The 27,679-nt window shown below is 41.1% G+C and overlaps 1 protein-coding gene across 2 annotated transcripts in view; it reads right to left on the bottom strand.

Moving 5' to 3' along the window:
• The window catches only part of STARD9 (StAR related lipid transfer domain containing 9), a 144,482-nt gene that overhangs the window by 61,680 nt on the left and 55,123 nt on the right, over positions 1-27,679 (bottom strand). For both annotated transcript variants that reach the window (XM_063596570.1, XM_003805597.6), the window contains exons 4-9: positions 24,477-24,593; positions 21,498-21,530; positions 21,350-21,411; positions 20,625-20,737; positions 8,355-8,424; positions 6,852-6,924 (exon numbers count right to left, since the gene is read on the bottom strand). In XM_063596570.1, coding sequence (XP_063452640.1) covers positions 6,852-6,924; positions 8,355-8,424; positions 20,625-20,737; positions 21,350-21,411; positions 21,498-21,530; positions 24,477-24,593 — 468 coding nt within the window. The remainder of the gene's footprint in view (positions 1-6,851; positions 6,925-8,354; positions 8,425-20,624; positions 20,738-21,349; positions 21,412-21,497; positions 21,531-24,476; positions 24,594-27,679) is intronic.

Here is a 27,679-nt window from a genome sequence, read left to right as displayed (position 1 = left end):
CACAGCAGTGTATGAAAACTCCTGCTCTTACACAACTTGCTGATATTTAGTATAATTTTAGCCATGTTAAAAGGTGGGTAGTGGTATCTCATTTGGTTCTAATTTGTATTCCCCTAATGAACAAGGATGCTGAGAATTTTTTCAACTCCCTAATTGTCACTAGCATATTTTGTTTAGTGAAATGTCAGTTCAAAATTTTTGCCGTTGTTTTGAGTTGTTTTCTTACGGTGTTTAGAGTTCTTTATATATTCTGGATATAATTCCTCCATCAGATGTATGTTTAGCAAATAAGTTCTACCTATCTGTTGCTTTTCCTTCTTTCCTTCTTCTTTTCTCTCTTTCTTTCGAGGGAGTCTTGCTCTGTCACCCAGGCTGAAGTGCAGTGGCACGATCTTGGCTCACTGCAACCTCTGCCTGCTGGGTTCAAGCAATTCTCCTGCCTCAGCCTCCTGAGCAGCTGGGATTACAGGTGCAAGCCACGAAGCCTGGCTAATTTTTGTATTTTTAGTAGAGACAGGGTTTTCACCATCTTGGCTAGGCTGGTCTCGACCCCCGACCTCAAGTGATCCGCCCACCTTGGCCTCCCAAAGTGGTGGGATTACAGGCATGAACCACCACACCTGGCCTGCTTTTCTTTTTATTCTCCTAATAATGTCTTTAAAAGTGCAAAAGGGGCCAGGCACGGTGGCTTATGCCTGTAATCCCAGCACTTTGGGAGGCAGAGGCAAACTGGATTGCTTGAGATCAGGAGTTCGAGACCAGCCTGGCCAACATGGTGAAACCCCGACTCTACTAAAAATACAAAAATTAGCCAGGCATGGTAATGCGTGCCTGTAATCCCAGCTACTTAGGTGGCTGAGGCAGGAGAATCACTTGAACCCGGGAGGTGGAGGTTGCAATGAGTCAAGATCGTGCCACTGTGCTCCAGCCTGGGTGACAGAGCAAGAATCAGTCTCATTAAAAAAAAAAAAAAAGTGCAAAAGGCCAGGCATGGTGGGTCATGCCTGTAATCCCAGCATTTTGGGAGGCTGAGACAGGAGGATCACTTGAGCCTAGGGATTTAAGACCAGCCTGGGCAACATAACGAGACCTTGTCTCTACAAAAAAAATACAAAAGTTATTTTGTACACTGTAAGTGTACACACACACACACACACACACACCTGTAAGTCCCAGCTACTTGGGAGGCTGAGGTGGGAGGATCACTTGAGCCCGGGAGGTTGAGGCTGCAGTGAGCCATGATTGTGCCACTGCACTCTAGCCTGGGTGACAGAGTGTGACCCTGTCTCAAAAAAAATTATAAAAGTACAAAAGTTTGAAATTGTGATTAACTCCAGATTTCAATTTGTACTTTTGTTCAATTTGTGTTTTTAGTGCCATATCTATAAAACCTTCGCCTAATCAAGAATCACAAAGGTTCTCCTAAGTTATCTTCTAAAGTTTAATAGTTTCAGGGTTCCCATTTAGAGCTATGATTCAATATGAGTTAACTTTTCGATAAAGTGCAAAATATAGATCAAAGTTCTTTTTTTCATATAGACATCCAATTGTTCTCCCACCATTTGCTGAAAACATATTTTCTCCACTGAATTGCCTTTGCAACTTTATTAAAAATCAGTTGCCTATATATGTGTGAGTCTATTTTGGACTCTATGCTTTTCCAGTAATCTATTTATCTTAACACTAACACCACACTATCTTGGTTACTTTAGCTTCAGGAAGCATAGGGTTTATCTCAGAGAATGCTCCGTGTGCACTTGAAAATATGTGTATTCTGTGATGTTGGATGAAGTGTTCTGAAAATGTCAGTTAGGTCACATAGTTTGATAATGTTGCTCAAATCTTCTATTTCCTCACTGATTTCTGTTTGGTTATCTACCTACTACTGGAAATTAGGTACTGAAATATCCAACCATTGTTGAACTGTCTATTTTAATCTTTCAATTCCATCAGTGTTTTCATGTATTTTGAGGTTTGGTTGTTCAGGGTGCATACATTTATAAATGTTGTATTTCTTCAATGTACTGACTGACCCTTTATCATTATGAAATATTCCTGTCTCTAGTATTTGTCTTAAAACCTTTTTTTTTTTTTTTTTTTTTTTTTTTGAGATGGAATCTCACTCTTCTTGCCCAGGCTGGAGTGTGATGGTACAATCTCAGCTCACTGCAACTTCTGCCTCCTGGATTCAAGTGATTCTCCTGCCTCAGCCTTCTGAGTAGCTGGGACTACAAGCGCTCATCACCATGCCTGGCTAATTTTTTTTGTATTTTTAGTAGAGACGGGGTTTCACCATGTTGGCCAGGCTGGTCTCAAACTCCTAACGTCAGGCGATCCATCCACCTCGGCTTCCCAAAGTGCTGGGATTACAGGCTTGAGCCACCACGCGCAGCCTTAAAACCTATTTTTTGCCTGACATTAAAATACCACTCCAGCTCTCTTATGCTTACTTTTTTAAAAATTTCAATAGGTTTTGGAGGAACAGATGGTGTCTGGTTACATGAATAAGTTCTTTAATGGTGATTTCTGAAATACTGGTGCACCCATCACCCAAACAGTGTACCCTGTACCCAATGTGTAGTCTTTTATCCCTCACCCCCCTTTCCCACAAGTCCCCAAAGTTCATTCTTATGCTGTTGCGTCCTTATGCCTATGTGTCCTTATGCCTTTGTATCATTCTTATGCCTTTGTGTCCTCATAGTTTAGCTCCCATTTATGAGTGAGAAGATACATTTGGTTTTCCATTCCTGAGATACTTAACTTAGAATAATGGTCTCCAATTCCATCCAGGTTGCTGCAAATGCCATTATTTGGTGCCTTTTCACGGCTGAGTAGTATTCCACAGTATACATACACCACATTTTCTTTATCCACTCATTGACTGACGCACATTTGGGCTGGTTCTGTATTTTTGCAAATGTGAATTGTGCTGCTAAAACATGCATGTGCAAGTATCTTTTTCATATAACGACTTCTTTCCCTCTGGGTAAATCTACTTGTAGTTCTTTAAGGAATCTCCACACTGTTTTCCATAATGGTGATACTAGTTTATATTCCCATCAACAGTGTAAAAGCGTTCCCTTTTCACCATATCCACGCCAACATCTTTTTTTTTTTTTTTTTTTGGAGATGGCTGGAGTGCAGTGGCATGATCTCAGCTCACTGCAACCTCTGCCTCCCAGGTTCAAGCAATTCTCCAGCTTCAGCCTCGTGAGTAGCTGGGACTACAGGAGCGCAACAGCAAATTTTTTTATTTTTAGTAGATACAGCATTTCACCATGTGGGCCAGGCTGGTCTCGAACACCTGACCTCAGGTGATCCACCTGCCTCAGACTCCCGAAGTGCTGGGATTACAGGCGTGAGCCACTGACCCAGCATCTTTTTGGATTTTTTGATTATGGCCATTCTTGCAGGAGGAAGGTGGTATTGCATTGTGATTTTGATTTGCATTTCCCTGATAATCAGTGATGTTGTGCATTTTTTTTTCCTATGTTTGTTGCCATTTGTATATCTTCTTTTGAGAACTGTTTATTCATGTCCTTAGCCCACTTTTTGATGGGACTGTTTTTTTCTTGCTGATTTATTTGAGTTCCTTGTAGAGTCTGGATATTAGTCCTTCGTAGGATGCATAGATTGCAAATATTTTCTCCCACTCTGTGGGCTGTTTGCTGATTATTTCTTTTGCTGTGCAGAAGATTTTTGTTTTATTTAAGTCCTATCTATTTATCTTTGTTTTTGTTGCATTTGCTTTTGGATTCTTGCTCATGAAGTCTTTGCCTAAGCCAGTGTCTAGAAGGATTTTTCCAATGTTATCTTCTAGAATTTTTATGGTTTCAGGTCTTATATTTAAGTCTTTGATCTATCTTGAGTTGATTTTTGTATAATGTGGGAGATGAGGATCCAGAGTCATTCTCTTACATGTGGCTTGCCAATTATCCCAGCACCATTTGTTGAATAGGGTGTCCTTTCCCCACTTTATGTTTTTGTTTGCTTTGTCAAAGATTGGTTGACTGCAAGTATTTGGCTTTATGTCTGCATTTTCTATTCTGTTCTATTGGTCTATATGCCTGTTTTTGTCCCAGTACCATGCTGTTTTGGTAACTATTGGCCTTATAGTATAGTTTGAAGTTGGGTAATGTAATGCATCCAGATTTGGTTTTGTTGTTGTTTTTGAGACGAAGTCTCACTCTGTTGCCCAGGCTGGAGTGCAGCGGTGTGATCTCAGCTCACTGCAACCTCTGCCTCCCAGGTTCAAGCAATTCTCCTGCCTCAGCCTCCTGAGTAGCTGGGATTACAGATGCCTGCCATCACGCCCAGCTAATTTTTTCTATTTTTAGTAGAGAGGGGTTTTACCATGTTGGCCAGGCTGGTCTCAAACTCCTGACCCCAAGTGATCCGCCTGCCTCGGCCTCCCAAAGTGCTGGGATTACAGGCATGAGCCACTGCGCCTGGCCCAGATTTGTTCTTTTTGCTTAGTCTTGCTTTGGCTATGTGGGCTCTTTTTTGGTTCCATATGAATTTTAGGGCTGTCTTTTCTAGTTCTGTGAAGAATGATGGTGGTATTTTGATGGGGATTGCATTGAATTTGTAGACTGCTTTAGGCAGTATGGCCATTTTCACAATACTGATTCTACCCATCCATGAGCATGAGATATGTTTCCATTTGTTCGTGTCATATATGATTTCTTTCAGCGGTGTTTTGTAGTTCTTCTTGTAGAGGTCTTTCACCTCCTTGGTTAAGTGTATTCCTAAGTATTTTTTTTTTCAGCTATTGTAAAAAATGTTGAGTTCTTGATTTGATTCTCAGCTTGTCTGCTGCTGGTGTATAGCACAGCTACTGATTCATGTACATTAATTTTGTATCTTGAAACTTCGCTGAATTCATTTACCAGTTCCAGGAGCTCTTTGGATAAGTCTTTAGGGTTTTCTAGGTATACAATCATGTTGTCGGCGAACAGCAACAGTTTGACTTCCTCTTTACTGATCTGGATGCCCTTTATTTCTCTTGTCTCATTACTCTGGCTAGGACTTACGGTTACTATTATTATGGTATATCTTTTTCCATCCTTTTACTTTCAACCTGTGTCTGTGGTTCTAAGGTGTGTTTCTTATAGACAGCATGTAGTTGGGTCTTGCTTTTATGCAATCTGAAAATTTGTACCTTAGGCAATTCACACTTAATGTATTTAATAATTATTGATGTGCTCAGAACCATCCATGTCTGATTTTTCTTTTTTCTGTGTCTCATATCTCCTTTGTTCCTCTGTTCTTCCTCCACTGCCTTTAACTGTTAGGTATTTTCATTAATATGCATCATTTTAATTTCTGTTGTTTTTTCTGCCCAGAGGAGGCAGAAGAAATGTTGATTTTTAAAATTGTATTTTTGAGCTATTTTCTTAGTACTTGCTCTACAGATTACTATATCTTTATTTATGATCTACTTCAAAATAATACTAACTTAATTCCTGTAAAATATAGTAACTCTACTTAAATATATCTCCTTTCACTTCCCTTGTGCTGTTATTTTCATATATGACAATGTACAAAAATGCATTGTTATAATTGTGGTTTTATGTAATCTTATTCTTTTGTTGACATTAGGAGAAGAAATGAGAAAGAATGTAGGTTTTTTTAATATTTACTCACACATTTACCATTCCCAGATATTTCACTGTCTCCTATAGATTTAAGATACTTTCTAATATCACTTTCTTTCAGCCTAGAAGATTTCATTTAGTTTTCTTGTCAGGTAAGTCTGCTGGCAATAAATTCTACTTTTTATTTTTCCAATCTGGGAATGTTCTTATTGCCAGTTTTTTATATTATCTCAGCCCCCTGACTTCTAGGGTTCAATGCTTCTGATGAGAAGTCAGCCATTCATCACATAATTGTTCTACTGTATGAGTCACTTTTCTCTAGCTGTTTTTAAGATTTTCTCTTTGTCTTTCAACAGTTTAAATATGATGTGTCTAGGTGTGGATCTCTTTGTGTTTATTTTACTTGGAGTCCTTTGAGCTTCTTAGATCTATAAATGATTTTCAACAAATTTAGGAAGTTTTTAGTCATCATTTTATTTTGGGTGTGGTACTTCTCACTTTGTTACATTCCTTTAATCTATTTTCAGACCACAGAAAGGATTTTGTCCAGCTTTATAGTTGCTTTTTGGGGATATGACTTGACCTCCTCATTCCATCACAATGGAAGTGAATCTTCCAATATTTCATTTTAATGCTTATTTTCTTTTCAACCTTTTGTTTTAAATGTCCATACTGATCACACAGATGTGAAAGCATTTTAAAATGTTAAAAATAAATATAAGCAGAAGATATTTTGATTAGTCTTTATAAAATGCTTCTACCCATTCTAGGTGTATAGCTTAACGGATTGTGTGTAAATCCGGTTTACAATATTAGGTTCTATCAGAGGACCTATAAATATGAGAGTAGGAGGAAAGGAAAAGAAACAGGGCCGGGAACGATAGCTCACATCTGTAATGCCAGCACCTAGGCAGGCCGAGCCAGGTGGATCATTTGAGGTCAGGAGTTTGAGACCAGTCTGGCCAACATGGTGAAACCCCGTCTTTACTAAAAATTAAAAAATAATTAGCCGGGCATGGTGGCGTCTCCTGTAATCCCAGCTATTCGGGAGGCTGAGGCAGGAGAATTGCTTGAGCCTGGGAGGCAGAGGTTCAGGTGAGCCGAGATCGCGCCACTGCACTCCAGTCTGGGCAACAGACTGAGACCCTGTCTCAAAAACCAACAAACAAAAAAAGAAATAGGAAGGAAGACAAGAAAGTGGTTTAAAGGTACAAGGAGAGGAAGAAATCTCACCAAACATAAGGAGTTACCAACCTGCGTGTAGTGGATCGTGAAAATGGCGTGGGACCTGCTGCTGGCCTCATGAACATGGGTGGCTGCTGTGATTCTGTGTATACAAGGAAAAACTGTTAGGACGAGGATTGTTTACACATGGTGGATTCTTAAGGATCCATACAGAATACAAGAAATGTTAGTGCTGAGGTTCACCGATGAGAATCATAAAACACACATATTTAGTCCAGTATCATGAAGAGAATAGTCCAAAGAGGGCAGAAGCAGCACTCTAGATGCTGATATCTGAGCATAAAACAGAGTGTAGCTTCATACTAAACTACACTGAAACTTTTTTTTTTTAAGCAATAGAAGCAAAAATTCAAGTGAAAAGGGAAATGAAGACTAGAGCGTCATCATCCTGGAAGAACATGCCCAAGATAGACCCATTTTATTTTATTCTTTCACTTTATTTTATTTTATTCTTGGAGTCATTTTAATAAGACAAGTGGATGTAGAAAGCTTGCTAGAGAAGATACCTCAAAGACAGAGAAGGTAAGTTTTGATTAAACACAGAATATTAATTCTACAGTGTCAGAAAGATCTTGGAAATGAGATCTTAAATCACATCAATATCATGCTTAAGCCAGGCGGAATTCACAGTCTCCCTTAGAAATCCATTACAGTGTTAACCCTTAAAGTCAGGAGAGGTTTTCCTTTATCTAAGAGCATCTCACTGAGCTCTGTTCTCAGAGGATCTGGAGAATTGAAGAAAAGGGGCAAAATCTAGAGGCTAGTCTCATGATTCAAGCCTGACACTGAAAAATCATGGAGCTCAGGGTACCCTGAAGACCAGAAGTAAGTGTCTCCAGGAGAGTTCAATGAAGCTCAGGAGAATGTTAAATTTAAATTTATTCCTTTATGTTCAATTAACTTGGTCCTGCTATTAACAGGATAAATAGAAGGCTCTAAAGACCTTTTTACCCCAGAAAAAAAAGCCTTTTTTAGGGACATTTACTAGTAATATTCTAGGTATTTCATAGTAACTTACAACATGGAATGTTATTACAATTTACAATAGCTTTTAGGGGAATCTACAGCACCTAGTTATTCATAGCAGATTCAAAACAGTCTTTTGAGGGGCTACCTTATAAGTATGCAAAACTAGAAAAAAATGTTTTTATGAACCTTTTACACTACATTCATCCTTATATCTATCAAACCTGAGGAGAGGACAATGCAGGTAAGAATCCTTTCTTCCAAATTTAGAAGCTCTAAACAAAATATAGAGTAACTTCCTTGGGCTTACTGCCTAATATTATGTCCAGAACAGATTCCAGCTTCATTACTAGTGAGAAGAGACTAAATCTTAGTCACCACCCCTTACTCTGTGAACATTATTGTTCTGGGAAGAGCCTCCTGGTTGTGAACATCTCTACACACAGAGACAATTTTAAGTGTCATTATACACTCCCCAAAGGGAAATGGGAATACAGGATAGGAGTGTGAGGATAAAAGAATGACAGAAACAAACAAACCTGTTACCTGTTTGCAATTCCCTCCTCCAAGAGTTGGATTACTTGCTTATAATTGGTAACTACATGTTGAGATAAACCTATCGGATTTGTGAAACGGAAAAAAGAAATTAAATGAAATTTTTGGTAAACTTTAACCTTTTCTTGTAAGTCTTTATCATTCCTATTTCATATTGTTTAATAGACAAAAATGAGGGAATCTGGCCAAATTCATTCAGATAATAAATTAAATCAAGAAATATTTATTGGAAACCTCTTGTCAGGTATATGATAGACTCTAGGAATACAGGTCTCTGTCCTCACAGAGATTATGGTCTATAAGTCATATAGACCATATGCTAACAACAACTATAATTCCTTACAATTCTGCTATATAGGTTATAAGAACTGTTCTCATTTGGCCCTCACGAAGTCCCTGAGGTAGGCCAGTGTTGTTTTCCCCACAAGGTGGCAGACTCGGTTTGGCATACAAAATACATACTACACTCATCTCTGTCCTCCCACAGTTTACAATCATGGTAAGTTACACTATACAAGACAATATGGCCAAGTGCCACAGGAGTTGGAAAGATGATACATGATGAGGAGATCAGAGGCGTGGTCAGGACAGGTTCCACAGAAGTGAGACTTAAATTTAGCCACTATAGAATGGGGAGGCTTTAGATAGGTGAAGAGGAGCCTACGGGCATAAAAGTAAATCTTCATGGCTGGTTACTGACCAAGTCCCAAAGGCCTTCCCAACTGTTCTAGAGAATCTCTGTATTAGAGATTCAAAAACAAAGTAACTTCATGGGCTTATTGCTAAATACAATTACACCCAAAATAACAAAGTAACATAAATGAAACCAACAAAAATAATAGTCAATAGAAAGCAATCCAAGAAAGGCCCAGATACTGAAGCTACCAGGCCGACTTAAAAGTAACCCTGAAGGCTGGGCACTGTGGTTCATGCCTGTAATCCCAGCACTTTGGGAGGCCGAGGCGGGCGGGCCTGAGGTCAGGAGTTTGAGACTAGCCTGGCGAACATGGAGAAACCCTGTCTCTGCTAAAAATGCAAAATTAGCTGGGTGTGTTGGTGCATGCCTGTAATCCCAGCTACTCGGGAGGCTGAGACAGGAGAATCCCTTGAACCTGGGAGGCGGAGGTTGTGGAGAGTCGAGATCGCGCCATTGCACTCCAGCCTCGGCAACAAGAACAAAACTCCGTCTCAAAAAAAAAAAAAAAAAAAAGGCCAGGCTCGGTGCCTCATGCCTGTAATCCCAGTACTTTGGGAGCCCAAGGCAGGTAGATCATGAGGTCAGGAGTTCCAAGACCAGCCTGGCCAAGACGGTGAAACCCCACCTCGACTAAAAATACAAAAAATTAGTTGGACATGGTAACGGGAGCCTATAGTCCAAGCTACTCAGGAGGCTGGGGCAGGAGAATCACTTGGACCTAGGAGGCAGAGGTTGCAGTGAGCTGAGATCTCACCATTGCACCCCAGCCTGGGCGATAAGAGCAAAACTTCGTTTCAAAAAAAAAAAAAAGTAACTCTGCTTACTATTTTCAAGGAGTTTAAAGACAAGATTGTAAACTTGGAAACTATAATGAAATAATAAAATGGATATCTGAGAAATAATAATGTAAGTGAAAATAAAAACTCAATATAAAGTTTAATAGCAGGTTAGACATAGATGAAGAAAGAATGAGTGAGCAGGAAGATAGATCAGAAACATACTCAAAATTTAGAAAAGAGAGACAAAAGATTAAAAATATGGAGGGAGCCGGGTGCAGTGGCTCACAGCTGTAATCCCAACACTTTGGGAGGCTGAGGCGGGCGGATCATGAGGTCAGGAGTTCAAGACCAGCCTGACCAACATGGTGAAACCCCGTCTCTCATGAAAATACAAAAATCAGCCAGCTGTGGTGGTGCGCGACTGTAATCCCAACTACTCGGGAGGCTGAGGCAAGAGAATCGCTTGAACCCGGGAGGTGGAGGTTGCAGTGAGCTGAGATTGCGCCATTGCACTCCAGCCTGGGCAACACAGCGAGGCTCCATCTCAAAGAAAAAAAAATGGAGGCTAGGTGTGCACACCTGTAATCTCAGCTACTTGGGAGGCTGAGGCAGGAGGATCCCTTAAGCCCAGGAGTCCAAAACCAGTCTGGGCAACATTAGCAAGACTTCATGTCTAATAAATAAATTAATTAATTAAATATGGAAGAAATGGTAAGACTCACAGAGTATACAGGGAATAGGCCTAATATACCTGTAATTAGAGTCCCAAAAGAAGAGGAAAGAATGGGATAGAAGGAATATTATAAGAGGTAATGGTAGTGGAGGGAAGGGGGGTAAAAAGGGAAAGGTAATGGCTAAGAACTTTCCAAAACTGATAAAAAGATACAAAAGCACAATTCAAGAATCCCAGCATGACTTTTTAAAAACCTAAATCTACCCATAAGTAGACCATAATAAACTGTTCAAAGACAAAAGGAAAAATATTGAAAAAATTAGACTAAGAGATGATTTCTCAGCAAAAACAGTGGAAAGCAGAAGAGAATGGTATAATTTTTAATGACTAAAAGAAAATAACCATCAATTTAAAATTCTGTACTCAGTGAACTTTACCTTCAAGAACAAGAAAAGCAGGCTGGGTATGGGGGCTCATGCCTGTAATCCCAGCACTTTGGGAGGCCGAGGCCAGTGGATTACTTTCGGTCAGGAGTTCAAGATCAGCCTGGCCAACATGGTGAAACCCCATCTCTACTAAGAGTACAAAAATTAGCTGGGCACGGTAGCATGTGCCTGTAATCCCAGCTACTCGGGAAGCTGAGGCAGGAGAATTGCTCAAACCCAGGAGGCGGAGGTTGCAGTGAGCCGAGATAGCGCCACTGCACTCTAACCTGGGTGACAGAGCAAGACTCCATCTCAAACAAACAACAAAAAGCCAAAAGAGAACTTGTCAATAGCAGATCCACACTAGAGGGAAAACAAGATTATTCTTGAAGTAGAAGGCACTCAGAGATAAAAGGTAGGATATTCTTTAAAAATTAAGAGCCCTAAAAATGGCATTTAAGTCAAGAAGGGACAAACTGAGTTCAAGTCTTATAAGGTCCAAAAGGTTTATTGTCTTGGAAGAAGCAGAACAACCAGTAAATATTAGACTTTGATAAGTCAATGGTCTATGTTGTAATCTCTGGAGTAACCACCAAAATAGTAAGACAATGTGTAAATAATAAGCTAGTGGAGAAGGAATATGGAATAATTTTTTAAAGTTATCAAACCAAAAGACAAAGTAAAGAAAAAGGAACATAAAACAGGAAAAGTAAAGAGAAAACACAAAATAACAGATTTAAACCCAAATAAAATTAGTGATTACATTAAATACAAGCAGACCACAATATCAAATTAAAAGACCAAAACTGTGATGAAACAAAGGTAAAACAAAGCAAAAGGAAAATTTTTTAAAATAAAAAACACATCTGAAACATACACAGAAAACTGAAAGTAAAAGTAGAAAAGAAGATAAAAATACAAACACTAACCCAAAGAAAGCTAGTTTTGTTAATGCCTGACAAAGTAGACTTTAAAGTAAAAGCATTATTAGAGATAAAGAAAAATCCTTCACAATGAAAAAAGTGTTCAATGAACCAGGAAGTTTTAACAATTCTAATTTTGTATGCATGTAATAATAAAGCCTCAAAATATATAAAACAAAAATTGGCAGAATTAAAAGGAGAAAAAGGCATCCATACTCATAGTAGGAAAGTTTAACTTGCCTTTCTTAGTATCTGTTAAAACAAGTGGAAAAATAAAATCAATAGGGGTACAGAAGATTTGAACAAGTATCAAACCTGATAAATAGTAATATATAAACACTATGCCCAACAATTGTATAATACACATTCTCTTCAAGCACACATGGAAAATTTACAAAAACTGGCCAATGTGCTAGGCTACAAATCAAACTGTGCTATACATATTTGAAACTTTTTCATTATTATTATACCTGTTATGATGATCTGTGACCAGTAATCTTTGATGTTACTATTATAATTGTGTTGGTACACCAAGAATCGTATAGAAAAGCGAACTTAATTGATAAATGTATATGTTCTGACTGCTCCACCAACCAACCTTTCCCCTACCTTTCTTCCTCTACTCAGGCCTCCCTATTCCCTGAGACACAACAATATTGAAATGCGGCCAATTAATAACCCTACAATGGCCTTTAAGTGTCCAAGTGAAAGAGTCTCTCATTTTAAATCAAAAGCTAGAAACGCTGAAGTTTAGCAAGGAAGGCATGTCGAAAGCCAAGAAAGGCTGAAAGCTAGGCCTCTTGCGCCCAACAGTTGGCCAGGCTGTGAATGCAAAGGAAAAGTTCTTGAAGGAAATTAAAAGTGCTACTCTGTGAACACATGAACGATAAGAAAACAAAACAGCCTTCTTGCTGATATGAAGAAAGTTTTTACAGTATGGTTAGAAGATCAAACCATCACAACATTCTCCTAAGCCAGAGACTAATCCAGAGCAAAGCCCTGATTCCCTTCAATGCTATGAAGGCTAAGAGAAGTGAAGAAGCTGCAGAAGAAAAGTTGGAGCTGGCAGAGGTTGGTTCATGAGGTTTAAGGAAAGAAGCTTCTCAGTAACATTTAAGTGCAAGGTGAAGCAAGCAAGTGCTGACGGAGAAGCTGTAATAAGTTATTCAAAAGATATAGCTAAAGCTAAGATAATGAAGGTAGCTACACTAAACAACAGAATTTCAATGTAGACAAATCAGGCTTCCATTGGAAAAAGGTGTCATCTAGGGTTTTTATAGCTAGAAAGCAGCAGCCAATGTCTGGTTTCAAAGCTTCAAAGGACAGGCCGATTCTCCTGTTAGGGGCTAATGCAACTGGTGACTTTATTTTATTATTATTATTATCATTATTATCATTATTATTATTGTTGTTGTTGTTGTTGAGACGGAGTGTCACTCTTGTTCACCAGGTCAGAGTGCAGTGGCACAATCTCGGCTCACTGCAACCTCTGCCTTCTGGGTTCAAGTGATTCTCCTGCCTTAGCCTCCCGAGTAGCTGGAATTACAGGCACCAGCCACCATGTCTGGCTAATTTTTGTATTTTTAGTAGATATGGGGGTTTCACCACGTTGGCAAGGCTGGTCTCGAACTCCTGACCTCAGGTGATCCACCCACCTCAACCTCCCAAAGTGATGGGATTACAGGCATGAGCCACCATGACTTTAAATTGAAGCCATTATCACTCTGAAAATCCTAAGGCCAGGCTGGGCGCGGTGGCTCACAGCTGTACTCCCAGAACTTTGGGAGGCCAAGGCAGGTGGATCTCTTGAGCCCACAAGTTCAAGACCAGCCTGGGCAACATGGTGAAACCCTGTCTCCACAAAATACACAAAAAATTAGCCAGGTATGGTAGCGCATGGGTGGGAAAATGAATCACATGAGCCTGGGAAGTTGAGGCTGCAGTGAGCTGTGATCATGCCACTGCACTCCAGACTGCGTGACAGAGCGAGACCCTCCCTCTCTCAAAAAAAAAAAAAAAAAAAAATCCTAGGGCCCTTAAGAATCATGCTAAATCTACTCTGCCTGTGCCCTATAAATGGAACCATAAAGCCTGGATGACAGCATATCTGCTTACAGTAAGCCCACTGTTGAGAACTACTGCTCAGAAAAAAAAGATTATTTTTAAAATATTACTGCTCATTGACAGTGTGCCTGGTCACCCAAGGGCTCTGATGGAGACGTACAAGAAGGCTAATGTTGTTTTCATGCTTGCTAACATAACATCTGTTCTATGGCCCATGGACCAAGGAATCATTTCAACTTTGAAGTCTGATAATTTAAGAAATACATTTCATAAAGCTATAGTTGTCACAGTGATTCCTCTGATGGATCTGGGCAAAGTCTATTGAAAACTTTCCAGAAAGAATTCACCGTTTTAGATGGCATTAAGGACATTCATGACTCATGAGAGGAGCTCAAAATATCAACATCGAGGGGTTTGGAATAAGTTGGTTCCAACCCTCATGAATGACTTTAAGGGGTTCAAGACTTTGGTAGAGGAAGTAATTCCAGAGTGGTGGAACTATCAAGAGAAGTAGAATGAGAAGTGGAACCTGAAGATGTGACTGAATTGCCACAATCTCAGGATCAAATTTGAATGGATGATGAGTTGCTTCTTATGGATGAGCAGAAAAAGTGGTTTCTTGAGATGGAACCTACTCCTGGTGAAGATGCTGTGTGAAATGACAAAAAAATGAAACAGAATATTATATAAACTTAGTTGATAAAGGAGTGTCAGGATTTAAGAGGATTGACTCCAACTCTGAAATAAGTTCTATTGTGAGTAAAATGCTATCAAACAGCATTTCACACTATAGAAAAATTTTTCATGAAAGGAAGAGTCAATTGATGTAACAAACTCCATAAGTTGTTTTAAGAAATTGCCACAGCCATCCCAACCTTCAGCAATCACTATCCTGATCAGTCAGCAGCCATGATCACTAAGAAAAAATCCTGCACCAGCAAAGAGATTATGACTCACTGAAGGCTCAGGTAACCACTAGCATTTTTTAGCAATAAAGTATTTTTAAATTAAGGTATGTACATTTTTTTTTTTAGACGGAGTCTCACTCTGTCACCCAGGCTGGAGTGCAGTGGCGTGATCTTGGCTCACTGCAATCTCCACCTCCCGGGTTCACGCCATTCTCCTGCCTCAGCCTCCCGAATAGCTGGGACTACAGGTGCCCACCACCACGCCCAGCTAATTTTTTGTATTTTCAGTAGAGACGGGGTTTCACCATGTTAACCAGGATGGTCTCGATCTCCTGACCTTGTGATCTGCCTGCCTCGGCCTCCCAAAGTGCTGGGATTACAGGCATGAGCCGCCATGCCCGGCCAAGTATGTACATTTTTAATACATAATGCTACTTCGTACTTAATAAAATATAGCATAAATATAACTTTTATATGCACTGGGAAACCAAAACATTTGTGTTTTTATTTTGATTTTTGCTTTATTGTGATAATTTATTGTGGTGGTCTGGAATCAAACTTGCAATATATCCAAAGCATGTCTGTATACATGTTGTTTTAGGTGAAATTATGTGGAGCATGTTCTCTGAACTCAGTAGTATTAAACTAGATACCTATAACAAAAATACAACTAGAAAATCCCTGAGTGTTAAAAAATAAACACACTTCTAAATCCATGAGTCAAAAGAAATCATATTGGAAATTATATATATTTTAAACTGATTAATGATGAAAATACTACACATTAAAACTGGTGCAATACAGCTAAAGTCATGCTTACAAGGAAATTTATAGCTATAAATAAATATACTACAAAAGAGGAGGCCAAGGCAGGCGGATCACAAGGTCAGGAGTTTGACATCTTGGCCAACATGGTGAAATCCCACCTCTACTAAAATATAAAAATCAGCTGGGCGTGGTGGCGCACATCTGTAGTCCCAGCTAGTCAGGAGGCTGAGGCAGGAGAATCGCTTGAACCCGGGAGGCAGACGTTGCAGTGACCCAAGATCGTGCCACTCCAGCCTGGGCGACAGAGCGAGACTCTGTTTTTTTTTAAAAAAAAAACGAGGGGCCAGGCACAGTGGCTCACGCCTGTAATCCCAACACTTTGGGAGGCCAAGGCAGGTGGATCACCTGAGGTCAGGAGTTCGAGACCAGCCTGACCAATATGGTGAAACCCCGTCTCTACTAAAAATACAAAAATTAGCCAGGCATGGTGGTGCATGCCTGTAATCCCAGCTACTCAGAAGGCTGAGGCAGCAGAATTACTTGAACTTGGGAGGCAGAGGTTGCAGTGAGCTGAGATCCTACCACTGCGCTCCAGCCTGGGTGACAAAGCAAGACTCCGTCTCAAAAAAACAAAACCAAAAACAATAAAAGGGTAACTTTGATAAAGTAATTTTATATCTGTTGAATCTAGTAAAGAAGATTTGGGGCTTGTAATTAAGATATTCCTTTCATTTTTTCTAGTAATTCATCCTTATTTTATTTTATAAATGTATTAGTATACCAAAGATTGGAATTTAAAAAAAAAAAAAAACTGGTTCTTCTAGCCTGGGCAACATAGCTAGACTCCATCTCTAAAAGAAAAAATAAAAAACAATTAGCTGGGCATGATGGCACATGTCTGTAGTATCAGCTACTTGGGAGGCTGAGGTAGGAGGACTGCCTGAGTCCAGGAGTTTGAGGCTGCAGTGAGTCACGATCGTGCGACTGCACTCCAGCCTGGATGACAGTGTGAGACTCTGATCCAAAAACAAAAACACCACCACAAAAAAAAAACTGGTCCTTCACCACAGTTTGAGAAGCATATAGAATATCTATTAAAAACAATCACTATTGCAAATATATTACTTAATGGTAAAATGGTGAAGCCTTCCTCTGAGAACAAGACTGTCACCATTTTTATTTACTATTGTACTAGAGGTCCTAGTTTATGCAGAAAGGCAAGAAAAAAAAGGCACAAGAACTAAATGGTTGGGGTTGGGGGGAAACTCCTGTGACTTATAGATTGAGTACACAGGAAATACAGAATTTTTCTCAAGTTCCAACTACCTACCTCTTGGTTTGCACCTGTACCTTTATATTAAAATAAAGGCCACAGTAAAAATACAATATTGTCTTTGTCTCACTTAGATATCAGTTTGGATCCTATAACCACTGGCCTCTTATGTGTGCTTTGTGCAGGCCCTTGTGCATTTCAGATTTCAACTTAATCTCTCATCTAATTAATAAACTTTTTAATGGAAAGGCTACTCCTTTCCTTTCTTTGGATTTAGGTAGCTATCAAGGTCCATCTCACAATTCTGAACTGGAACTGCAAGTTCTTTAAGGGCTTATATTTTCATATTTCCCATGGCACCTGGAATAGTATAGGCATCTTGTAGGTGCTCAATAAATTTCTGTAGAATTGGTTTCATGCCAGAAACCACTTTCCACTTTAAAGTCATGTTCACAGAATGGATAAGCCTTAAGACAGATGGACAGGCAGATAGATAAGATATATATATCAATAAAGAAAGAAAACATTTTTTTAAAAAAGTTTACTAAGATCTCATCAGAGGGTGATGATGAGAATAACATAGTTCAGTGTCACTACTCAGGGTCCTAGCTTCCAAGACTGGTCCTATACTATTTCAGCTCATTGCTCCTTCATTAAGAAATGTCGGCCGGGCGCGGTGGCTCATGCCTGTAATCTCAGCACTTTGGGAGGCCGAGGCAGGTGGATCACCTAGGTCAGGAGTTCAACACCAGCCTGACCAACATGGAAGAAACCCCATCTCTACTAAAAATAAAAAATTAGCCAGGTGTGGTGGCTCATGCCTGTAATCCCAGCTACTCGGGAGGCTGAGGCAAGAGAATCGCTTGAACCTGGGAGGTGGAGGTTGTGGTGAGCCGAGGTCGCGCCATTGCACTCCAGCCTGGGCAATAAGTGCAAAACTCTGTCTCAAAAAAAAGAAAAGAAAAGAAAAAAGAAATGTCCACCTGTGAATTGAACAATGAGAACACTTGGACACAGGAAGGGGAACATCACACACAGGGGCCTGTTGTGGGGTGGGGGGAGGGAAAGCATTAGGAGATATACCCGATGTAAATGAAGAGTTAATGGGTGCAGCACACCAACATGGCACATGTATACATATGTAACAAACCTGCACATTGTGCACATGTACCCTAGTACTTAAAGTATAATTAAAAAAAAACAAAACAACGAAATGTCCACCTGTATTTGTAATGGTTTACGAAAGTCCAGAGTGGCTTCAAGAAACTTGTAACACAGTCTAAGAGATTTTTTACTGGTTTAGAATGTAGTATTTCCTACCTCCCTCCCTTCAAGGATTCACTCCATAAAGGTATCCAAAAGTCTCCTGAACTTTGCACCATGAACCCTGAGATTTGAGTCCTGATCCTGTCATTGACATTGGACATATGACCCAAGCTGTATGACCTTGCAAGAGTCATATTTTCTGAGTTGCAGGTACTATACCAATCAAATCATCTAGGAACCTAGGTCTCCTTCCAGGTTCTTGATATACAGGATTCTGTTCCATTCTTCTCTTCCAATGCAATCCAAGTTTCCCAGTTTCAATTCTGTCCCAACTCTAACTGTGTGACTTTGGGAACAACCCTTAACTTTCTCCAGATTTCATTGTTTTCTGTATAATGCGGATATCTGAACTATGTCTGAGGTCTCCTCTGGTTACTCCTCCCACACATACACACACAGACTTTTTTTTTTTTTTTTTTTTTGAGACGGAGTCTTGCTCTGTTGCCAGGCTGGAGTGCAGTGGCGCGATCTTGGCTCACTGCAACCTCCGCCTCCAGGTTCAAGCGATTCTCCTGCCTCAGCCTCGCGAGTAGCTGGGACTATAGGTGTGTGCCACACGCCCGGCTAATTTTTTTGAATTTTTAGTAGAGACAGGGTTTCACCATGTTGGCCAGGATGGTCTCAATCTCCTGACCTCATGTTCTGCCCGCCTCAGCCTCCCAAAGTGCTGGGATCACAGGCGTGAGCGACTGCACCCAGCCCACACACAGACTTTTAAGATGAGAAGTTTGACACCGCTGCATCAACTCATGGTCTGCCTTGAAAGTATTGCTTTACACAGATATGTATACCCACAGAGTTTTACAGAGCAAACTTAAACTGGTTCCTAGCAAAGGAAATGGTGTTTTTGTTGTTGTTTCTAGGCTGCTATTTATGATTAAACATTTGGGAAAAGACACAGGTAGCAGAATCAGTCACTAGCATACCTATTGCATCATCCATTTGCCATGCCCTGACCAGAGAAAAGACCAGCTCTTGATGGTTCATGTCCCACTCCTTATCAGGATTTAAATTAGCATACTACAGCCAGGCACGCTGGCTCACATCTATAATCCTAGTACTTTAGGAAGCTGAGGTGGGAAGATCACTTGAGGCCAGGAGTTCAAGACCAGCCTGGGCAACATAGTGAGATCCCATCTCTACAGCAAGTTTAAAAATCCGCTGCCTAGATGCACACCTGTAGCCCTAGCTACCTGGGAGACTGGGGCGGAAGGATCACTTGAGCCCAGGAGTTCAGGTTGCAGTGAGCTATGTTTGCATCACTGCATTCCAGCTTGGGTGACAGAATAAGACCTTGTGGCTAAAAAAATAAAAATAAAAAATAAACTAGCATACTGCTACAGGAACATAAAATATATATTACTTTTTTTTTTTGAGATGGCGTCTCGCTCTGTCGCACAGGCTGGAGTGCAGTTGCGCAATCTCGACTCATTGCAACCTCTGCCTCCCAGGTTTAAGCGATTATCCTGCCTCAGCCTCCTGAGTAGCTGGGATTACAGGTATGTGCCACCACGCCCAGCTAATCTTTTGTATTTTTAGTAGAGATAAGGTTTCACCATGTTGGCCAGGCTGGTCTCGAACTCCTGACCTCCAGCAAATTCACCCATCTCAGCCTCCCAAAGCATTGGGATTACAGGCGTAAGCCACTGCACCTGGGCCATATATTACTTCTTATAAGTGGCCTGGAAAGGTAAAAACTTCGCCTATAAAAGAACCCAACTGTTGCTACTTAATAGCAGGACCTACCTTAATGATATAAGACAGATGGTACCAAGCACCAAACACCAGTACTTGGTTAGGAAACACATCAAATCCTACCCCATGTCTGATGTCTGACTACCACCACCAATGGAAGAGAAAGGGGACTGGTTTAACAGGGAACCAGTAGAGGCCATGCCATATTGGGCGCCTGCAGACCCCACCACATTCCCTACAGTTTTCCCTCTCATTCACCATGCTTTAGCCACACTGGCCCCTTGAAAACATCAAGCCTTCTCCCAGGGCTCTAGTCCATTCCACTCCCTCTTCCTGAAACACTTCTCACCACGTTACGTCATTCTTCACACGACTATACTCCTTTCAGGTCTCAGCTTAAACGTTTCCTCCTCAGAGAAGCTCTTCCTGATCACCCCATACAGGTGGGCCACCAACACTTTCCAACGTTCTTTGCCATTGACATCCATTTATTTATTAACCTTTATCACTACTTGTAATTGTTTCTTTCCTGACTCACACCCACTAGATTGTAAGCTTGCCTGAGGGCAGGACCACGTCTTCTCTATTTATCAATACATATTCAGTGTCTAGTACAGTAGCTGGCACACGATAAGTGTTCATTACACCTATGTTCAATGAATTAGGGAACATTAGGAGAGCTTCCCAGGCTTCAGTTTGGTTTCAGATCTCCAGGACCACAGTAGCTCACCTTGTACATAGGGCCCCATCTCTGGATGCTCCCTGACCCGCAGGGTATAGGACTTTTTTTGACCAGATTGCTTCAACAGATCCCGCACCCGTTCATTATAGATTTCTAGAAAACTAGAGATAAGTAGAAAAAGGCAACATAATTATATTTTGAAAAAAAGTAGAAACAACATTGAGCTAAAAATCAGGAGGTCTTAGTTCTTGTTCCAGCTCCACTTCTGACACTTTAAGGCATTGATCAAGCCAAGGTTCCCCCTTGATTCTCTTTCCATACATATACAATAGAGTTTTTTGTATTTTTTATTTTTGAGACAGAGTCTCGCTCTGTCTCACAGGTTGGAGTGCAGTGGCACAATCTTGGCTCACTGCAACCTCCGCCTCCCAGATTCACCGCACCCAGCCACAGAGGTTGTTTCTTGAGTGAATTTCAAACATGACCCTTGAGCTCTATTGTTCTGTGAAGGCATCTCAAGGGCTACTAGACAGCCAGGGTAAGTTGGGCCACAGAAGAAAAGACCTGCTTGTTAAGTCTATGGGTAGGAAATTAAGTTTTCTACAACCAAGGGCCTAAGTATCTTTCTCAGCTCTTGTACTGCAAGATATTTCTTCTGTGGCTTTTCTCCATCCCTGTGGTGACTCTGGAAGCAAAGAGAGGACAGCTGAACATGGTAGAATTTGGAGTGGAAGAAGAACTACTGTAGGTCCCAGAGCTTGGCAGGTTCTTACCTTACTTTTATCCTACAGGAGGAAGGCAGTGAGGCACAGTCTTTCTCCCTGACGAAGAGACCCTGCACAAACCAGAGGGTTGGGGTTTCATTGTAGGAATTGTACAGAGACCTACTTTGAGAGGATCCAGCCAAAAGATAGTCTATACCTCACATATCCGTGGTGTCAACCCAACAGAGGCCTGGAGAACAGAAGAAGGAAAGCATTATTGTTTACTCAAGATGATGCTCTCCCCCACAGAATACCCAGGAACCATCCTCAGCATGGGGGATGAGTGCATGGACTCCTTGTGCTAGACCCTTCACTTCAGGCAGTTTCACTGGGGAATATAGAAGACTTTTATGTGCCAGTGCTCTGAGAGACACTCATGGGAGAAATGTACCAAATGAGAGGCATATGTATCACCATAAGAAGGAAAAGAGGAGAAGCCAGCAAACCCAAATACCTGCTTTTATGCAATGAAGATTACATTATTCTTGGATAAAAACACTTTACCAATGTTCCTCCTAGCCCCCTATACCTCCAGTCCTTACAGGCGGACTAGAGTATATGAGTATTCAAAATACACATTTAGACCAGGTGTGGTGGCTCACCCCTGTAATCCCAGCACTTTGGGAGGCCGAGGTGGGTGGATCACTTGAGCTCAGGAGTTAGAGACAAGCCTGGGCAACCTGCGGAGACCCTGTCTCTACTAAAAATACAAAAAAATTAGCCAGGCATGGTGGCGTGTGCCTATGGTCTCAGCTAATCGGGAGGCTAAGGTGGGAGGATCACTTGAACCCAGGAGGCAGAGGCTGCAATGAGCTGAGATCGTGCCACTGCACTCCAGCTTGGGTAACAGAGTGAGACCCCATCTCAAAAACAAAACAAAACAACAAAAACAACAACAACAACAACAAAATACATTTAGAAAGAGGTAGTTTCTTTTCCCATCTTGTATCCGGTGCTAACCTGTACTCGGTTAAGGGCTTTATACTTTTCGTTTAGTGGCCAATTTCTTTTTTTTTTAATTATTATTTTTTTGAAATGGAGTTTCACTCTTGTTGCCCAGGCTGGAGTGCAATGCCATGATCTCGGCTCACTGCAACCTCCATCTCCCGAGTTCAAGCAATTCTCCTGCCTCAGCTTCCCGAGTAGATGGGAGTACAGGCGCCCACCACCACACTTGGCTAATTTTTGTATTTTTAGTAGAGATGGGGTTTCACCACGTTGGCCAGGCTGGTCTTGAACTCCTGAGCTCAGGTGATCCGCCTGCCTCAGCCTCCCAAAGTACTGGGATTATAGGTGTGAGCCAACACGCCCAGCTCCAATTCTTCTTTTAATGTCAAATACTATGAAATCACACTAAACAGAGGACAAAGCGAGCAATGAGCTAGGCCCAAGGCATCAGGGAAAATCATCTAAGAGGAATCATGTCCTATAGAATGTCCCTGTGTAGTGTTTATTTGTTACCCACCTAACAGGACATATATACTTTTAGAGACAGGGTCTCTTTTTATTTATTTATTTTTTTTTTTGAGACGAAGTCTCACCCCATTTCCCAGGCTGGAGTGCAATGGCACAATCTCAGCTCACTGCAACCTCTCCCTCCCGGGTTCAAGCGATTCTCATGCCTCAGCCTCCCAAGTAGCTGGGATTACAGGCGCACGCCACCATGTCTGGCTAATTTTTGTATTTTTAGTAAAGACTTTGTTTCACCATATTGGCCAGGCTGGCCTTGAACTCCTGACCTTGTGATCTGCCCGCCTCAGCCTCCCAAAGTGCTGGTATTACAGGAATGAGCCACCCCACCCGGCTGAGACAGGGTCTCTTACTCTGTTGCCCAGGGTGGAGTACAGTGGCAAGATCATGGCTGATCACTGCAGCCTCAACCTCTCAGCCTGAAGCCATCCTCCCACCTCAGCCTCCTAAGTAGCTGGGACCACAGGCATGTGCCCCCACACCCAGCTAACTTTTGTATTTTTTGTAGAGATGGAGTCTCCCTATGTTGCCTAGACTGTTCTCAAATTCCTGGGCTTAAGAGATCTTTCTGCCTCAGCCACCCCAAAGTGTTGAGATTATAGGTGTGAGCTACTACACCTGGCACCCCGACCAGGATATTTCTAAACCCAAAACAAAAAGGTATTCTTAAGGAACTCTGCCCTCCTGATTTTCTGTGATAAAGGAAGCCTCTCATTAAATCCTGCATAATTTTGAAAGCCCCTGACTCAGGAGCTAGTTCTCCTGCTTTCTTCCAACACACAGATGTAACACATGTAGGCTTGGAGCTTGGCCACAATAATCAAATCTCTGCACAGCTCTAGCTGCGCTTAAGATTTAGTCCAGGTCTTGTCTACAACAAAGGTGCAAAACAGATTCAAATAATGAACCTGGAGATAAGGAGAAATTCAGCAGGACTGACAAGAACTGCTTTGTCAACGGGAGCTGTAAAATTCTAAGGCTCTTCAGGGTTTAATAAAGAGGGGTTAAGGCCCAGCACAGTGGCTCATGCCTGTAATCCCAGCACTTTGGGAGGCGAGGCGGGCAGATCACAAGGTCAGGAGATTGAGACCATCCTGGCTAACACGGTGAAACCCCGTCTCTACTAAAAATACAAAAACTTAGCCAAGCGTGGTGGCGGGCGTCTGTAGTCCCAGCTACTCGGGAGGCTGAGGCAGGAGAATAGCGTGAACCCGGGAGGCGGAGCTTGCAGTGAACTGAAATTGCGCCACTGCACTCCAGCCTTGGCGACAGAGCAAGACTGCGTCTCAAAAATAAATAAATAAACAAATAAATAGGGGTTAATTATTCAAAGGTTACCTTCCAATTAAATGCTGAAAAACTCAATTTTTTTTTTTTTGAGATGGAGTTTTGCTCTTGTTGCCCAGGCTGGAGTGCAATGGCACTATCTCAGTTCACAGCAAGCTCCGCCTCCCGGGTTCCCACCTTGTCCTCCCAAAGTGCTGGGATTACAGGCGTGAGCCACTGCGCCCAGCCGAAAAACTCATTCTTAAAACAGAAGAAGGCTCATTCAATCTTCTTTAAAGTTGACTGACTACAGAAATCATATTCTGTCTCACAGTAGTAAGGACAATGCAAGGTTCAGGCTTGCTGTGGCATTAGGAATATATATCATCGTAATACTCACTGGGGTCCCCAGCATGGTATATGTCTTCCCAGAGCCTGTCTGTCCATAAGCAAAAAGGCATATGTTATAGCCTTTGGCAACTCCAGACAGTACTTCCATCCCTAAATCCTGGAAAACCTGTAACAACAAAAGCAGAGGAAATATCACTGTGGTCCTTCTTCTCATAACAGATTTAGAATTATTTTCTAATCTAAAAAAATATAAAATATTTCAAACATACATGACTATTAATTCACTACCATTTCATAAGAATCAATTTAGCTTCATAAAAAGATAGCTAAGGAAAATTCATTCATTCAGCCGGTCAAATTTTTTAAGTGCCTAGTGTATGTAGACACAATACTAGACTCTGAAGATAAGATACAAAAGTAATATGGTCTCTAAACTTAAGGCAAAGAGAGTGTAGAAGAGCAAAGATATGCAAGCAAAATAATTCTGTATCTCTCATAAGAAAACGTTTAATATGGTTAATCAGGTAAAGCTGCAGTGAAATATTGCCCAATAACATACAAATTCAGGGTCTTAGGATACCATACTGAAGATCAGTAAGACCAGAAGTTAGGGAGGTGTTTTCCACGTGCATTTATTTTCTACACACTCCCTCCTCAGATTGACCCTAAGAGCTGGCTGGTTCTGCTGGTCATTTACCCCTGCTTTAGTGAATCAGAAATAGGCAGAGGTCCTCATGTGAAAACTCCTGTACTTGGTATACTGCTTGGAAGTCCTACTGAGCTCTGTTAGGCAGACTCTGGTCTCAGGAAAAAATAGCCAGCTTTACGGGGAAGGCACAGCTTCCTAGTTCAGCCAGTCTTCAGCAGAATGCTACGTGGGCATCTGCATACCCACGGCTGGTACAGTGGATATTTACCCTTTGTATTGTTGCCCAGCATCAAAATACTCTTCCTTTGAATCTTTGGTTGTGTCATTCTTGGTGGGAAGCACAGCTCAATGCTCTACTATAGAAGCCAAACAGGCCAGATATTCCTCTCCACCTAGGACAACACTAGCACATGAAATGAGGCCAGACAGGGCCAGGCACGGTGGCTCACGCCTGTAATTCCAGCACTTTGGGAGGATGAGGTGGGTGGATCACCTGAGGTCAGGAGTTCGAGACAGGCCCAGCCAACATGGCGAAACGCTGTCTCTACTAAAAATACAAAAAATAACCCAGGCATGGTGGTGGGCACCTATAATCCCAGCTACTTGGGAAGCGGAGGCAGGAGAATCGCTTGAACCCAGGAAGCGGAAGTGCAATGAGCTGAGATCGTGCCACTGCCCTCCAGCCTAGGCGACAGAGTGAGACTCCATCTCAAAAAAAAAAAAGAAAGAAAGAAACGGGGCCGGACAACTAGATGTCACTTGACAACTAGATTATCATTTGAATTTTGAAAGAAAGACATAAAAATAAAGAATAGTTAATAAATTGTCCATGCTGGCATCAAGGATCCAATAGCACTGCTGCTGGACATACAGTGGTAGAAGTGCCAAGTGCGTGCTCAAATCAGATGATTCTGTGATATGGTTCTGCCTGGGGTCCCTGCTGCTTAGCATCCCATGCCTTCCTGCCCATTTTTCAACTTTCCCTTCAATTCTGTGACTCCTCTGATACGATTCCAAGGTGTAGTGTGTTCTTATACTTCAAAGCTGTGTGATCTTGGGCAAGTTACTTAAACTTTGTAAGCTTCAGTTTCTTTAGGTATAAAATGTTTATTTTTGTATCTGTAATACAGGTTTGTTGTGAAGATTAAACAAAGTAATACACGTAATTAGGGACAAAGATAGGAGCTGCTAACTCAAGACTACACTCCCTGTTCTTTTTTTTTTTTTTTTGAGACAGGGTCTTGCTCTGTCCCCCAGGCTGGAGTGCAGTGGCACAATCTTGGCTTACCACAGCCCTGACCTCCTGGGCTCAAACGATCTCCCTACCTTGGCCTCCCCAGCAGCTGGAACTACAGGTGTGCATCACCATGCCCAGCTAATTTTTTTGTATTTTTGTAGAGACAGGTCTCCCCATGTTGCCCAGGCTGGTACTGAACTCCTGGACTCAAGTGATCCACGTACTTCAGCCTCCCAAAGTGCTGGGATTACAGGTGTGCGCCACTGTGTCTGGTTCTTTATTTATTTTTTTCTTGAGACATGGTCTTATCCTGTCAGCTAGGCTGAAGTGCAGTGGCACAGTCATAGCTTACTGCAGCTTCGAACTCCTGGGCTCAAGGGATCATCTCGCCTTGGCCTCTTGAGTAGTTAGGATTACAGACATTTTTATTAGTTTTCTCTTTGTTAGTTTATTTGTTTTAATAATCAGTGTTAAGTTGTCATCAGTTTAAACGAATGGGTTATTTGCAAGCCTCATGGTAACCTCAAATCAAAAAACCTACAAAAGATACACAAAAAATAAAAAGAAATTAAAACATGTCACCAGAGAAAATCACCTTCACAAAACAGGAAGACAGGAAGAAAAGAAAGAGGGAAGAAAAGACCACAAAACAACCAGAAAACAAATAACAAAATGGGAGAAGTCCTTACTCATCAATAATAACTTTGAACGTAAAGGGACTAAACTCTCCAATCAAAAGACAGAGTTAAATGGATTTAAAAAACAAGACCCAACAATCTGTTGCCTACAGGAAACACATTTCGTGTATAAAGACACATATACACTGAAAACAAAGGGAGAGAAAAAGATAACCTGTGCAAATGGAAACCAAAAAAGAGAAGTAGCTACATGTGTATCAGACAAAATAGATTTCAAGACAAAAACTTAAAAGAGACAAAGGTCATTATATAATCAGAAAGGGGTCAATTCAGCAAAAGGATGTAACAATTATAAATATATATGCACCCAACACTGGATCACCCAGATATATATAAAGCAAATATTATTAGAGCTAAAGAGAGAGAGACCTCAATACCGTAATAGCTGGAGACTTCAACACCCCACTTTCAGCATTGGAAAGATCATTCAGACAGAAAATCAACAAAGAAATGTTGGACTTAATCTGCACTGTAAACCAAATGGAACTAATAGATATTTACAGAACATTTCAACCAATGGCTGCAGAATACACATTCTTCTCCTCAGCACATGGATCATTCTCAAGAATAGACCATATGTTCGGCCACAAAACACATCTTAAAGAATTTAAAAAAAAATCTTCCCGGAAGGTGGGTTAAGGAAAAAATAAATAAAAATAAATAATAAA

This window comes from Pan paniscus, chromosome 16 (assembly GCF_029289425.2).
Source record: "Pan paniscus chromosome 16, NHGRI_mPanPan1-v2.0_pri, whole genome shotgun sequence".
NCBI classification, from domain to species: Eukaryota; Metazoa; Chordata; class Mammalia; order Primates; family Hominidae; genus Pan; species Pan paniscus.
Note: the sequence above shows the minus strand (reverse complement) of the source record. Positions and strands in the feature narration are given on the sequence as shown.